The following is a 15,677-nucleotide window of genomic DNA, read 5'->3' as shown; positions in this document are numbered from 1 at the left end:
TTGGCAGTAAAGTGGAGGTGCATGGGGATCTGGAAATTACTGCGTCGCCTCCTCCTTCCTTGAGGTTCGCGGTCAAAGGTCCCTTTTGTAGTAAAGGACACTTCTGTTTAAGTGTCAGTTTGAAGTCCTGTGCCAAAGTATCCTGCAGTGTGACCAAAGGGGAAGAAGCAGAACACCTGTCTGTGAAGCTGAAGTACACTTGACACTTCCCTCAGCTTTTTTTTTTTTTTGCTGTTTGCAAAGCGACCCCGGGGATTCAGCACGTGACCGTTAGAACATTTTCTCAAAACGGAGCAAATGTGAGACGCTGTAACGAGCTGCCTGAAAACACTGTCGAGTTAACAGTTTGAACTTTGAAAACTTGGCTTGTTCAGAGGCCACGTGGCCCCCCCGACATCATACCCAATTATTTGACTTCTGGCTTTGAGTCCCAGCCAGCAGGGACGGTTATCAGTTTACAGTTTGTGTCTGGAATCATCTGTAAATCCTTCAGAAAGGCTGTTTGTGGCAGCACCAAACAGTGATTCTGAAAATCTTTCCCTTTTCTTTCTGTGACTGTTGACTTGGAGCTTGAAGCGATGTTTTCTTTTAGAAACAATCAGTAATTATTTTACATCGTGCATCATGCTGATCCCACATGATTTTCAAAGCTGGGGTTTTACTGGACCTTTTTAAAAGAAATGAATCAGCTTCGGCTCTGATTACCAGACTGCTGGTAACCGACACTGCACAGGAATGAGGGGGTGTGTGTGAATTAGCGTCTTGGTATTTCATTGTTTTCGCTGTGCATTGTATTATCATTAGTAGCTTGTGAATGCTGAAAAGGTTGTACTGACTGTTTCCAGACAAAAGGCAATACGGATGGAGAGAGAGAGATAGAGCTGATAGGTTGTTTCCCCTGAAGATGAAAGAACCTTCTCTCTGGGTGTCCTTCAGAGGTGAAGGAGAGTGTTACCACAGCTGTGCCGCTCTTGTTTAAATTCAGTGCAGGACCTCAAGAGAAAACACAGCCCACATGACTTTTGACCCAGCAGGCTTTGGCAATGGTCAACAACAGCAGCTCCCTAGCTCACGTAGTTATTTACTTTCAAAATCAATAAGCTATTGCTGTGTGTGTGTGTGTGTGTGTGTGTGTGTGTGTGTGTGTGTGTGTGTGTGTGTGTGTGTGTGTGTGTGTGTGTGTGTGTGTGTGTGTGTGTGTGTGTGTGTTGAGAAATGAAAGGTGGACTTCATCTCTCACCAGTGGAGTCATTAAAAATACTACGGTTTATGACTTTTAACAGAAATGAAGAAGAAGTGATGATGAAGATTGAAAAAGTTGGTCTGTGATGCATGAACGTGAATTGTGAATCTCTGTGAAACTTTGCACTTACACAGGTTCTGAATGCTAATGCCTCCTCGGCACCAGGGCTCACACTGTGATTGTCCTAAAGTCTCTGTCCTCCAGGAGGCACCGAGATTTGCTTTATCCACTTTGTTACAGGAGACCTGCGGGCCGTTGAAAGCATCTCTCCACAGGTCAGCGTGGACCACAGGGCAGAAGTTGGCCCAAGATTTGCACAGCTCATTTGTATTTGGGGACATTTTGCTTTGGTGTCTTAGCAACACAGCCAAAAGCTGATCATTTTAAACCTGCATCCTGTGCCGACCGCGGGATAACAGGCCCCCTGTATACCCCGCAGGATCAAATGAGGGGGTGGAGGTCCCTGGATGATTCAACACTGGCTCTCTGTAATTACTTGGCCTGTGGAGCCAGCCAGCTCATGTGCCAATCGAGAACAAAGTCAAATCTGCAAAGGTACTCTGTTGTTATTCAGTAACAGAGAGAAAAAAAAACTCTTAGATTTGATCATTGTTCTTTATTTCACTGTCAATGTCGCCACTTTATCAATAATGTCAATGTTATAAACTCAGGACCTGTTGTGATATTAAGCAGTGCCACCTCCTGTTTCGCTGTAGCACATTGTGCTGAGGATATTGGAGTCTGAAGGACATGTAGAGCTTTGTTAATTAAGACCTTCTATTGAAAATAGGAAGGCTTTATTCCCACGGCATTAAGTGAATTGAATGGGGCACTGCACTATTAATCCACCTTGTGAATTGCAAGCATTTCCTCAAACTCTTCTGTGACTTCGCTTTAGAGGGAGGCATCGCATTCACCTTTGGCTATCCTTTTTTTTTTTGTGCTTCCTGTTTTCTCCCCCACGCACAAACTGTGAGACAGAAGGAATTTAAGGCTATTTTCAGCATGAACCATCAGATTGTTGTGGTTTTGTTGCAGACTCGGAAAGGGGCAGTGTGTTTCCCCTGGCTGTCTGTCTAGTCTTAGCTGACTCCTCACAGTGAGTGGGTGTCTGTATGCAATTAGCATCATAAAGGAGAGGAGAGGCCTCACCTCTGTGCCTCCCAGCATGACGACACCTTCTAGTGGAATCTTTTCTTTCCATATAGCTGGTTTGTTTGTCATTCTCCAGGTGTTCCTATAGACAGTCTCGGTACTCAGTTACAGTCTGACTTGTCTGGCTGATTCATTCTGTGGCACCGAAATGTGGGGGAGGCACATTTGTGGGGGCATACACAGATAGTACATTTAACCAGTTTGTTTGAGTGTTTTAAAGTTCTGCTATGCTCTTAGTGTCTTCGCAGTTAAATGATTTATCGAGGTAACTAAAGTGCACCGCCTCTGTCATTCTGAGCTTTATACCCGGTCCCGGCCCCAGAAGACCAGCAGAGGAAATGGCAGAAGTGTCACAGCGAGGCAGGCAAGAGGGCAAGCAGACTACATCTGGAATTCTACTCACATGATAGGAAATTATGGATGGATATGGTATCCTTACGTAATCGCAGAGCCACGGAAAACCCTGATAATTTTAAAGTGCCTTATCCGCATATTAAACCAATAGATTTCCCTCATAAATCATGAGTGCGGGGATTTAATCTTTTACAGCATAATATCAAATTAGGCTGTGTTGATGTATTGTACAGTCAGTCCAGTCCTTATGAATTCTTGGATTTGATTTATAGAAACATTCCCTTTAAAAGATTTACCTTGAAATCTTAGATACATCGAGCAGACTTGTTGCTTATTTCAGAGTGTTTTGATGCCCCTTTAAGTGCAAAATGTATTTTATTTTGGGATCATGTCTTAGATTCTTGTTCCCACATCAGGGAACTTTATTTTGCTTCAGACAAAGAGGTGAAACAGATTAATATTTATCACTGCTGCGATGATGTTAGGGCAGAGTCTTGTGAGTCAAGTGGCTCAGCATGATTCACTGCTGCTGACTGCTGACAGTTTATGTCATGGTTTTCCCAGAGTTCAGCTGCCTACGGTTTTTTTCCATTTCACTGACCTGCTGTAGCAACATCTGGACTCTGTACAAACCATTCTTCCCCTTTTTTTGTTTGTTTAAGTTAAACTTTTCCCACATCACTTTTAACACGTCTTGGATCAAGTTTCGCAAAAACTGTAAAAGTCAACCTCGTGTGATCTGTTTAAAAGATTTACTGAGAACAGAGAAATGGGAACCATTTCTTAATGTTTAAAGACAAAGTCCTCAAAATAGAAGCGAGTCCAAGGATTCGGAGGCAATCCTCGCTGTCGGCTGCAGCTTATATGTTTGCCAAAAATGTGCTGAGTGAGGTATAAAAGAGTTGTGGTGGGCAGAGCCGGGTAGGAGGGTCGGGCACCGGGAGCTGAAGGGGAAGAAGACGGGGGTGAGTGTTCACAAGTCTGCCACAGAAAGGGGTGGGTTGAAGGAGAGATTTAGTGTTGGGACAGGCACATGGTGGTTGGGGGTAGACAGAAAGAGAAAGGGGGGAAAAGAAGGAGCTGTGGATCTGAGTTCCAACTGCAAGCGGTGTTAAGACAGAGGGAGAGAGCAGGAATGCGCCTCAGCGTGGGAATGAAGATGCTCTGACACGCTGAGAGACTCTTAAGATTTGACGGATATATGAACCGCTCTGGCTGTATGATGAAAACGTCCCGTGAGTACACGATAATTTGTTACTGGCAGGAAACCTCAGCGTTAGTTGATTCAAGTGTTTTGAAGAGGAGGCATATTAAGACAGATGCTTCAGTGATGATGATGATGATGATTGTTTGTTTTTACTCACAATAATGAATGAATCTGTTCCTTTTTTTTTTTTTTTTTTTTACAAGAGAATGAAAGGGAGAAGATTACTGTTAGTCATAAAGGTTGTCAGAGGGATGCAGCTCAGGATAAAAAAAAATAAATCTAAATTTTGCATTATGTCACATATCATACCCATGCAGTGAATTGCATAACAAGTTTTTTTTTAAATGTTTTTTGTAATGGTGCATAAAGAGAACAGTAAAGGAAGGAGGCGCCCTCGCTTGCCACAGATACTTAAGTTGTACACAGCTTTTGACATTCAGGGCTATTGTGTCACAGCCAAATCGGGTTTCATCTCTTTGTGAAACTGTAATTTCATACTGTACACAGTTTTAAAGCTGCGGCTGTGGAGGGAAAACACAGGTTCTCATTTTTTGGCCCGATGCCCATCCAGCCTTTTATCCGCAAGAGATTTCCTCAGAGCGAGGATGAGAGGACAGAATGTCTCAGTATCGTGTTACAGAATGCCAAACAGAGAGGAATTCCCAGCTCGTGTTACTTGCTCCCAGTGGTCCAACCTGTGGCTGTGGGACACCAGAGGACCTGGCAGCGTTCTCACTATGAGCTACAGTTGAATAATACAGGCCTGATATTATCCCCCTGAGAGGGAAGGCTAGCTGCTCAGAAAACCTTTAGCTCCTGCTGATACAGGTGGGAACAGAGCAGGATGGTTCCTGGCCGCCTACACATGTTGACTTAACTGCTGGTTAAAGGGGTAAACAGTAGACCTTTTTTTTTTTTTTTTTTTTGTCATCCAAGGACAGAGAGAACTGTTAATATTTATTCAGTTGCCTGACCAAAGTCACTTTTTATTGATTTCTGGATGGAAAACAAGTAAAGCAGCACTGGTGAGTCCTGGATCACATCTGAAAAATGTCAGATAGCTCCGTCTTCAGTGTAACAATACAGTTGCTGTAATTATGCAGTACAGTGCGATGAAGGACGGTGTTTAATGTTTCAGTCGTAGTGTGTCGGGCACAGACGGGGACTGAAAACGAGACCTCAGATATGTGATGGGAGAGCTGCTTGTTACCCACTGGTGCAGCTCATGGATAATTATTCCTGGATGTGTGATGTTTACAGTCTTAATTCTTCTTCAAAGCTTATTAAAGAGCAGCATTTGTGTTTGAGACATTTGCCAGTGGAATATTTATCAGCAGTGTGGCTTTAAAAATCCCTGTGAAGCTGGTAAGAACTGTTTATTATAGAGATATAGGTAGATATAAAATCTGTGCTTTATATTTTTTATGTTAAATAATTTACCACAGAGGCACTTTAATTTCTAATTCTCAAAATGTGGACTTTTGTACCTGTGGAGTGACTTACCGCCGCTGCTAAATGATGTCAGTCATTGCTTGCTTGTGTGTTGCTTTTGAAGATTCTTTAAAATTTTGAAACTGTGATCATTTCCATCATAGATTAATCTTCCAGTAAGTTGCTCAGTTATTTTTTTAATTGTTTAGTGAAAACAAACTAAATGCATTTAAAAGGAGAGCCAGCAATTTAAAAGCATTAAGGTATATGTTTGTTTTTATAGAAAACTGTAATAAACAAAGCAAATCAGATCTGCAGTGAAGACAAATGGGCATTTTTTAAAAAATTTTTAGCATTTCTTCTGCTCATTGAACACAGTTTTACATTTCCTTCCCTAATGTAAAGCAGCCTGTTTGTTGGAGCAGCATGTCTTGTGTAGGCGGTAAATGTCGCCCAACTCTATTAGCATTAATGGAAAGGCGCCAACGGTCTGTTTCCTCTTCTTGTCATCAGCGGCTCTGAAGCCTGCAGGCTGCTGTAGGTCATCGGGACCAGTTTATGATCCCGACTATCAGAAACTCAGCTTGTTTGCTTGCTTGGACACTATTAATGATGCCCAGAGTGCTGATAAGGATCCTTTTACCCTGTTTACCTTTTGTCACTGTGTGGTTTATACATGGGATTTATCCAGATCCACTGTCTGTCCAACCTTAAATGTGTTGGGGAAAAGTGCAGGGTGGGTTTAGCTGTTTCATTTCAAGTTCCAGTGATTTAGTCAAAATGAAAACTAACTCGCCCGATGTGATTTCAGTTTTACTTTTTAATCTCAAACAATGCAATTTCTTGTATTTCAGAAATTGAGGCCAAAGAGGCGTGCGACTGGCTGCGGGCAGCAGGATTTCCCCAGTATGCTCAGCTCTTTGAAGGTATAATAAAAGAAAACCCTCAGTAAACTCCTCCACACATTCATCACAAAGGGCAGAAATGTTGGCATTAAAGGGAAGAGATTAATGAAGGAGAACACCAATAGAAGGCTTCTGTAATGAACTAAAAATTGCATTTTTATTTTAGGTATTTCCCTAAATAGAACAGTGTTTTTGATTGAACATGGACTCGCAAGCCGATGAGTGAATAATGGTACACACTGTCATCTGGTCTGCCCCCAACACTGTACACAAAACCATGTATTCATGGGCTGCATAGTGCGCCTCATTTACACCACTGTTCTCAGGAAGCCTCGGAGCTTGGACTGCACTCGGATCCCCAGACACAGCAAAACAAGCGGAAAATTCAGCTGCTTTTAAAGTCTAATCTTTTCCAAGCTGCGATTACTACATAAACATGTCTTCTGTGCTTAAAGACTAAAGTCATGGGAAGAACTGGGTTTTATCAGAGCTTAAAGTAGCTATACTCCCACAGATCTCTGCGTTGGGGCCAGACTTTTTATGTGCTGTGGTGCAATATATTTGTTTCCTGACAGATTATAGATAGTAGCTGGACTTCAGCAATGGATACAGACAATGCTGTTTGAGGGAATAATAAGTTAGCATGATTTATTCTAATATTGGGATTGTGCATTAGAAATTCTCTCAATGATTGAAACTATTGATATTTTTCAAAGCCCCGACTGCAGTTTATCTGAATATTTGCTCAGCTTTAAAATCAGACCGAGCAGCTTCTGCTTTTCATACGAAGTCAACAACTTGACATCAATGCAGCGGAATGTTCGAGTCGCCCTCTTAAGTTATGTAAGAGGAAGCTCATACCCAGAGCAAGACGTAATGTGCACACAAGCCTGAACGCTGTTATTTGGACAAATTCTGTCTGTGCCCATTAGCATCACATGCAAAACAAGTTTGATGGTCTCCCGGCTTTCAGTGTACTTCTGGAAAAAATGTGGTTTCCCCATCTCTCTTTCCATTCATCATATCCAAGAACACTGCTAAAATGTCAAGGGGGGATTTCAATACTGCCTCTTTCTCTAATTAATATTTTTTGTATTGATTTTTTTTCTCTCCAGATTCCCAGTTCCCCATTGACATTACTCCTGTGAAAAGAGATCATGACTTTTTGGACAAAGATCTCGTGGAACCGCTGTGCAGGTAACCAGATATCAGATATTTATAGCTTCATGTGTGAAATAACTACGTTAGAAAACACGGCGGTGGAGCTGTGTTAGAAGCCCCGTGAAGAAGCTGCTTTCAGCTGCTCCCTCGCCACAGTGGGTATCTTCGCATGTTTGATTTGGCACCAGATGTCCTTCCTGACACAACCCCAAAGGGGGATCTGCGTCTCCAGCTGGAATTGAACCAGCAACCTTTGGCGTGTGTTAACCACTACACCATTGGAGTCACTATTTCTGTTAGATGCCCCATATAAAGTTATTTGTCTTAACTTTTTGTCTTGTGTATAAAGATTTTTTTTCCCACACACTTGCTGTTATATTTATTTTTTCGTTTATTAAATCAGTGGTTACAGATCTTTATTAGCTCAAACTGATATGATGGCTCCAAAATGGACAAACGGAGACTTTGGCCATGTATATAACATAAATTAGGACCAAAAAGTCCATGTTAGGTAGAAGGATATGGTTATCCAGCCGGGGAGAGTGATGCTTTACTCTTGTGTGAAGCCCGATGTGATCACTGACCTGTTTTTAGCATTCTAAGAGGATGCAGTCTATTTTTAAACTCTCGTGGGTTTGTTTCTTTTTTAGCCTTTCCTACATTTTATGCCTCTTACAGCTTTACTAAATCCTTCAGTTGCAAGAGCACTGATGAGAATCTTCTTCCTTTCATCTAACCTGACTACACACAAACACTATTTATGATTTTCCCGGTTTGCCAGCGAGTATAAAGAATACAAACGCACACTCAGCCAACAGCTGGTGGTTACACATAACGTTCTTGCAGGGTGAGACGGCGCATGTACTTTTTCGAGCCAAGATGAAAACAGCACTCAGGCTACCACAGTAACTATGGCAACCATCCCAAGAGGGGAAGCAGGAGGAACGTGAGGGGTGCCGTGCACAGCTCAATATACTGTGACTCTAAACAACCCCAAAGCAACTCATCGAAATTCCAAACTAGCCACGGGATAAATACGAGACAATTGGAAACAGTTCCGCCTCTAACGTGATCTTTTTTTGTCCGCGACTTCCCTCCATCTCTATGGTAACATTGGGATGGCTTTATTGTCAGGCTTGTGTGCAAAAATAAACAACTGCCTTTCATCTTGTGACTGAACTGAAACAAATGGATATTATCTATATATGAGTGCTCTCTGATCCCTTACTAAGCAGCCTTTTTTTTTTTTCTTTTTCTTAGTAACCACATTCAAAGCTCCTGAGGCCTGCGGTATAAAGGGCCCCCCCCAGCTTAGAGATCCTCTCCTCAGTGCTCCACTATCTACAGTAACAATCATGGGAACGTCTTGTTTAACTAGCCCCTTCTGTAACACTGGAGAATGCTTCGAGGCCTTTTACTGTCACAGAACAATACCGTCAGTGGGTTAAAAAAAAAGTCTGTTAGCAGTACGTGGAGCCGTTAAAGCTTGTGATTATCTTACCGCACATTTGTTTCTCTGTCTACGGCCAACACTCGGTTTAGCCAGAGTGTGTTTTTCGTATGTCGTCATTTTTTCCATGTGCAGCGGTCGGTTCATTTTCGGCTCTCAGTGCTGTTATACAGTATACTGTAAATTCCATTTGGCACACCCACAAACTCTTGTAAACTGTAATCACTGAGGACACACTTAAAGGCTTAGTCTGTGCTGTTTATTAGAGATACTGAAAATATTCCACTGCTTCTTTTTGTAAAACTAAGTTATGGAAATTTACATTAGTCTTTACAAATAGATTATAAAGATCACAGAAACTCCACGCTCCATGTTAAGGGCAGTCTTTCTAAATCGTCTGTGCCCAATCAGCACGCCGAGTGCATGGTGACCTCCAAGACTCATTTGGCTGTGCATTAACATATACAGATGAAAAGTTTTAATTAATTTGTTAATGCAAAGTTGACCTCAAGTTCACCTTTGTTCAGACTGCAGCAGTCAGCCCTTCAAACCGCAGTCAGTTAAAGAACAGAGCAGCTGACAATTACCGATGTTCATTAGGTTTAGGTATAATTATATGGATAATTCAGTTTCCCTCTGGCCCCGGCTGTGCATCCGAAACAGACGCTGATCAGATTAACACTTAAAACTGAAGCGGATCTTTTTCTAGTCTGCTCGTTTGGAGACGTTTCCTGGTGGTGCTTTCTCGTGTTTGTTTAGAACAGTTTTTCATCCTTTGGCTGCTTCTCTTTCAGGCGACTCAACACTCTAAACAAGTGCGCCTCTATGAAACTCGATGTGTCTCTTCCAAAGAAGAAAGTAAGTGTTAAAGTCTTTTACTTTCACAGTTGATTGTTTCACGAAGAATGCTGTGACAATGAATATAATATTACATTAACTGCATTTTGGATTTTGGGAAAGCACCGTCCTCCCAGACCTGGAAGAGATGTCTTTTTTTTTTTTTTTTTTTAAACACTTCATGACTCATTGGTTATATTTTTTTCTGCCAAGAGCTCAGTGTCTGACTTGCTTTCTCTCTGTACTTAAGATTGTTTTAAGCCATTAAACTTTGTATATAACTATTGAAAGGAAAAAATAAACTAGTCATCACTAATTTTTAAGTTATTGAAGAGAAATGTTAATACATTTGGACAAATATTATTCTCTTGTGCTTTATGTGCTTCCTGCTCCAACACAAAAAGAACCTGGATTTGTCTTTTTATGCAGCGTTCCCATTACTACTTATTTGTTCACACATTGGAATGCAGCCTGTTAATAATAAAGTCCTCAACTTGAGGGAAACATGCAGTATTATACAATTTTTTGGCTAATTGCATGATGTTATTAGTCCTTAGCAAACACATTCTCCTTTTGTTGCCTGCAGATATTCTTTCTGCTACAGATTTTGTGTGATAGTACACACGTTTTAGCAAACCATCTGAGGTTGTGAAATTTTTTTCCACACACACTACAAAGTGAAAAAACATCCAAATGACCTTTTGTTGAGTAAGCAAAGTTGCTGCATGCATGGCCTTTTAGATTATTATTATTATTATTTCAGTGGATAGTTATTTACTACTATAGTTGCTTCCATGAGACCTAAATAGCAGCAGTTGCATTCATAGATTAAATTATGTCTGCCAGAGTAATTAGAGTAATATAATTTGTCTTTTCCCAGAACGAAGACTCTGATGAAGAAGACCTGTTTGCTATTAGTGACAAATGGACCTTTGAGTGGAGCAGCCGGCGCTGGTCCAGGTTACGGGACATTGATAGTCTGCTGGGAAATCACAAAGAGGGTGAGATCTCCAGGGATGGCGTGCCTCTGAGAACCACCACCAGCAGCGAGAGTGTTCTGACGGACCTCAGCGAGCCGGAGGTCTCGTCTTTGCACAGTGAGAGCAGCGGGGGCAGCGGTCATCGGGCCCTCAGCACAGAGGACTCTGACTGTTCTAACCGCACCTGTTCAGACTCTGCAGCAATGCCAGACTCGACTTCTGTCACAATGCCTCACATCCCCAAAGAATTTGCTCACTTCAGCTCACCACTTGACAAGCACAGCAAAACAACCCGTACCCGTGCCAAGGACTTACTAAAGCGTATGGATGCACTCAGCTCCCGAGGAACTCTGGAAAAAGGCCGTAAGATGCTGGTAATCAGCTCTCCTGTGCTGCAGGATGCCCAGGCCCTGAAGAAACTGAGGTGTGAAGACATCATAAATGGAGACGGTGGAGCTCCGGAACCACCGTGCAACAAAATTCTGCCATCCCACTCCAGCAGTGAGGGTAGCAGCCATTCCGGTGGCAGCACTGTCAGCACACCGAGCCTGAAAGAGCGTAAGCCTCACCGCGCTGACTATAAGCGCAGTGGTATGTATTTGGAGGACATGGACATCTTCTCAGGTACCCAAATGAATAAAGTTGCAGAACAAAACCGCAGAAATGAATTCTGCTCTTACGAAAATCTTGTGGTCCACATTCCCAAAGACCACAAGCCAGGAACCTTTCCCAAAGCATTGTCTATAGAGAGCCTGTCCCCAACTGGTGGGGCCTCAATTAACTGGCACACTGGCAGCATGCACCTCGACTCCGCTTTAATTTCCTGCAGAAAGGAAACGAGGCCTGTCACTCAGTGCTCCTCCAGAGGTAGCCGCATCAGTGTGTACGATAATGTTCCTGGCTCACATCTGTATGCCAGCACTGGAGACCTGATAGACCTGGAGAAGGAGGATATGTTTCCACACCTGGACGATATCTTGCTTCATGTCAATGGTCTACAGCAGTTAGTGGACCACTGGTCAAAAAATGTGTTACCTGGAGGCGAGGGGATAGTGGAGATCGATGATGGGAAGGATGATACAGTGGAGCTCCAGTCCTCCAGTCAGATTACTTTGGACTTTGAGGGAAATTCTGTCATGGAAAGCCAGATCATGGCTAGTGACGGGGACAGAGACAAAGCATCACTTGCAGAGACAGACTCTACAAGGCTCAGGGAAAGGAGGGACTCAGGAGTGGGTGCATCACTCACAAGACCTAATAGGTAAGACTGAACTGACTGGGCCTATATAATCGAGTATGTGAAGATAAATTCTGTTTTTATTTTACCCTCTTTGCTTTTCATCTCTTGTTGCATTAGGTTAAGGTGGCCCAGCTTTCAGATATCTAATCGTCTAAGTCACTCAAGAGCATCCCTGCAGATTACGAACCAATCAGCAGGTCAGCTGAGTTTGTTACAGAAGTTTTCACTGCTGTGTCTGACTGCAATCATGGAGAAGTACTCCATGTCTAATAAACATGGCTGGACTTGGTAAGTCTAACATACCTCCTCGTCTGGTTTGATTCATGATTAATTACATTTTTTTGGGGGGTGGGGGGGCAGAGAAAGTTTTAAAAGATGTTTCGATGTCTCTCCTAGGTCAGTGCCAAAGTTTATGAAGAGAATGAAGGTACCAGACTACAAGGATAAGAACGTGTTCAGCGTTCCTCTCATTGTGCACGTGCAGCGTTCGGGTCAGCCGTTGCCCCTCGGCCTGCAGCAGGCCCTGCGTTACCTGAGGAGCCAGTGTCTTGACCAGGTCAGCGACAGCATACCGTGCTCTCAGGCTGAACATCCCTTCCATTTTCATATATAAAATTAATCTGATAGCAGCGTTTTGCTTCCAGGTGGGCCTTTTTCGTAAATCGGGGGTGAAGTCTCGAATTCAAACTCTGAGGCAGATGAATGAAAGTTCTCCAGACAATGTGAACTATGAGGATCAGTCTGCCTATGATGTGGCCGACATGGTGAAGCAATTCTTCAGGGATTTACCTGAGCCCTTACTCACCAGCAAGCTGGGAGAGACCTTCCTCCATATTTACCAGTGTAAGTGGAAGATTGCTTTTCTCTCCGTTATCACTACCTCTGTAAAGCAAAAATGATTTAAAAAAAAAATCCTTTTATTCACATGCACAGATGTACCAAAGGACCAAAGGTTGCAAGCTGTCCAGGCAGCCATCATGTTAATGTCTGATGAAAACCGAGAGGTTCTGCAGACGCTGCTCTGCTTCCTTAGCGATGTCACTTCCTCTGTGGATGAGAACCAGATGACACCCATGAATATTGCTGTGTGCCTGGCTCCCTCCCTCTTCCATCTCAACATAATGAAGAAGGACAATCTTTCACCAAGGTGTTTTTTCTTTCTTTGTTTTCTTGTGTTACACTTAACTTGGTGTCTCTGGCCTTGAGTAGCATTACCTGCTGTTCTATGCTTACAAAAAATTAATGTTGAAGACATGCATGCATTAACTCCTGCATGATTATCTCCCCCACAGCTTCATAAAGATCACCATAAAATGGGTTACAGAGTTTGCTCAGCCCTCAGGGGTGCAGTAGATGACTCTCTTTCTGGGCCAGTTTTACCCTTGTTAGAGCTTAATGTTTTATGAGATCATGCTGTGTACAAACAAAGCAAAGCTCTCTAATTTACCAAGTTGTTGCTAACGAGATCAAAGCGGTTTCCTGCAGAGCGGAAGGCGGGTTTATATACTGTGTTTTGTGGGGATGCTGACCTGAAGTCTCTGCTGGCCTAATGGGTTTTCTCTCCTCGTAATCTCCAGGGCCATGCAGAAGAAGTATGCCACTGGCAGACCAGACCAGAAGGATCTGAATGAGAACTTAGCAGCGACGCAGGGCCTTGCTCACATGATCATAGAGTGCAACCGTCTCTTTGAGGTACGAGAGCCTGCATTTAATATGTAGTAAGAATTTAAAGCCTGGATGCAACATCTTCTCTGTTTTTATTTGCTGAGTCTTACCTCATGCTTCTATACACCCATTAGATCCCTCATGAGATGGTTACTCAGTCGCGTAATTCATATGTGGAGGCTGACTTGCATGCACCAACAATTGACGAGCTGTGCAAGCAGTTGGAAGATGATGATGGAACATACCACACGCATATGGAGGGGAGACTTCAGAACCTGCTCAAAGAGGCCCGGGAAAAATCCAAATACTGGGTGTCATGCAGCAGCTCTGATAACACAGAGCTCTACTATAAGAAGGTCAGTTTTCTTCATTTGAGTGTGTTGATTTGGCACATTTCAAAGATAGTCATACATGCAAATGATCCTTATTTTATTTACAGAATCAAATTTGGTTTGTCGTTGTGTGTAATCCAGGTGGGAGATGGGAACCCTTTGAGACGCTGGAGAGTGTCTGTCGAGGTGGAAGCGCCGCCATCTGTGGTGTTGAACCGGGTGCTGCGAGAGCGCCACCTGTGGGATATGGACCTCCTTCAGTGGAAAGTGTGCGAGACACTGGACAAGCAGACAGAGGTGTTTCAGTACGTCCTGAGCCGCATGCCCCCTCATCCCAGCAGGGACTTTGTAGTTCTTAGGTGAGTGGTGATGAAAAGGAAACACAACATGTGATTGTTTTTAAAATTGTATTTCTTTAGATAACACTCAGTCTCTTTCTGTGTATTCAAGGTCATGGAGGACAGACTTGCCCAAAGGTGCTTGTTCCCTGGTTTCTGTGTCCATCGAGCATGAAGACTGTCCTCCTATAGGAGGGATACGGGCTATAGTCCTGGAGTCCAACTACCTGCTTGAGCCCTGTGGCTCAGGAAAGTCCAGACTAACGCACATCTGCAGAGTGGACTTGAAGTAAGTCCTATAAGGCGATTGTTACATAAGATTCTTTTAGAAAGTGCTGAAAGGAAAGGTTGTTCTCTTATGATTTGAGTTGCATTTCTAAAATATTTATGTGATGCTTCCTGCCAGTGTGCTGTAGCATATTGAATATCCTGTTTTGATTTCAGGGGCCGGACTCCAGATTGGTACAACAAAGCCTTCGGCCACCTTTGCGCTGCAGAAGCCGCCCGAATCCGCAACTCCTTTCAGCCACTAATCCCAGACGGACCAGAGACCAAAATCTGACGTTCTTTGCTGCTTGTGTCTGCTCAGCCTTGAGATCAAGATTGAGCCTTTGAGTCATTGCTAACAGGCACAAACGCACAGACAGGACTCTAGAACAAAAGCACAGTTTATTGTTTGTTTGTTTGTTTTAGTGCAAAATGCTCTGAAAATAACTTCTAGCTCCTCTGTACTTGCACAATTTCAGAGGAGGACATCTTGTAGGTGCTGAGCATAATTATTCATTGGGAAATTATTTATCCTGCCAATATCATTGATATTACTATTTTATTTACCTTTAAGTTGCTAAACCTGTATGTTTTAATAATTATCTTTAATAATATTATTGTATTTTTGTTGCTATTATCTACAATGTCTAGGACATTCAAGCTCTTAAGTGCTTCTGGGAAGCATATGTTTCAGATTTAAAGCTATAATTATTATGATGTACACTCAAGTGTATATATGTGTGAATATACTGTAAATTCAAATAAATTGTATATTTTGTGTGTATATATATATATATATATATATATATATATGTGTGTATGTATGTATGTATGAAGGGGTTATTAGTAAATATGTTAATTTCCCATATATTAATTCATTTTTCTGTGTCAGTCGTTCTGTAAATCACATGGTACAAAATTGTAAGCTGGTTTTACTTTGCTTCTTTATTGCCATTTTGAAATGGGTGGAACTGTGTTAAACACTGACCTTCAGTGGTTGTGAAAAAAACGACTTAAGGTTTGACTTGCTCATACCTGCTTTAGGGTACCGGATTGTGCAGTCAGGTACAAAAACGTAATTTTTTAAAAATAAAACCATCAAAATGACAAAA

At 42.4% G+C, this 15,677-nt stretch overlaps 1 protein-coding gene across 3 annotated transcripts in view; it reads left to right on the top strand.

Moving 5' to 3' along the window:
• Window positions 1-15,677, top strand: part of stard13b (StAR related lipid transfer domain containing 13b) — a 62,601-nt gene extending 46,924 nt beyond the window's left edge. For all 3 annotated transcript variants that reach the window (XM_030744568.1, XM_030744570.1, XM_030744569.1), the window contains 13 exons: window positions 6,245-6,316; window positions 7,411-7,492; window positions 9,701-9,764; window positions 10,624-11,984; window positions 12,081-12,251; window positions 12,360-12,519; window positions 12,608-12,806; window positions 12,897-13,110; window positions 13,541-13,655; window positions 13,763-13,984; window positions 14,102-14,319; window positions 14,411-14,587; window positions 14,743-15,677. In XM_030744568.1, coding sequence (XP_030600428.1) covers window positions 6,245-6,316; window positions 7,411-7,492; window positions 9,701-9,764; window positions 10,624-11,984; window positions 12,081-12,251; window positions 12,360-12,519; window positions 12,608-12,806; window positions 12,897-13,110; window positions 13,541-13,655; window positions 13,763-13,984; window positions 14,102-14,319; window positions 14,411-14,587; window positions 14,743-14,860 — 3,173 coding nt within the window. In that variant the 3' untranslated portion in view covers window positions 14,861-15,677. The remainder of the gene's footprint in view (window positions 1-6,244; window positions 6,317-7,410; window positions 7,493-9,700; window positions 9,765-10,623; window positions 11,985-12,080; window positions 12,252-12,359; window positions 12,520-12,607; window positions 12,807-12,896; window positions 13,111-13,540; window positions 13,656-13,762; window positions 13,985-14,101; window positions 14,320-14,410; window positions 14,588-14,742) is intronic.

Source organism: Archocentrus centrarchus, chromosome 13 (genome assembly GCF_007364275.1).
Source record: "Archocentrus centrarchus isolate MPI-CPG fArcCen1 chromosome 13, fArcCen1, whole genome shotgun sequence".
NCBI lineage: Eukaryota > Metazoa > Chordata > Actinopteri > Cichliformes > Cichlidae > Archocentrus > Archocentrus centrarchus.
Note: the sequence above shows the minus strand (reverse complement) of the source record. Positions and strands in the feature narration are given on the sequence as shown.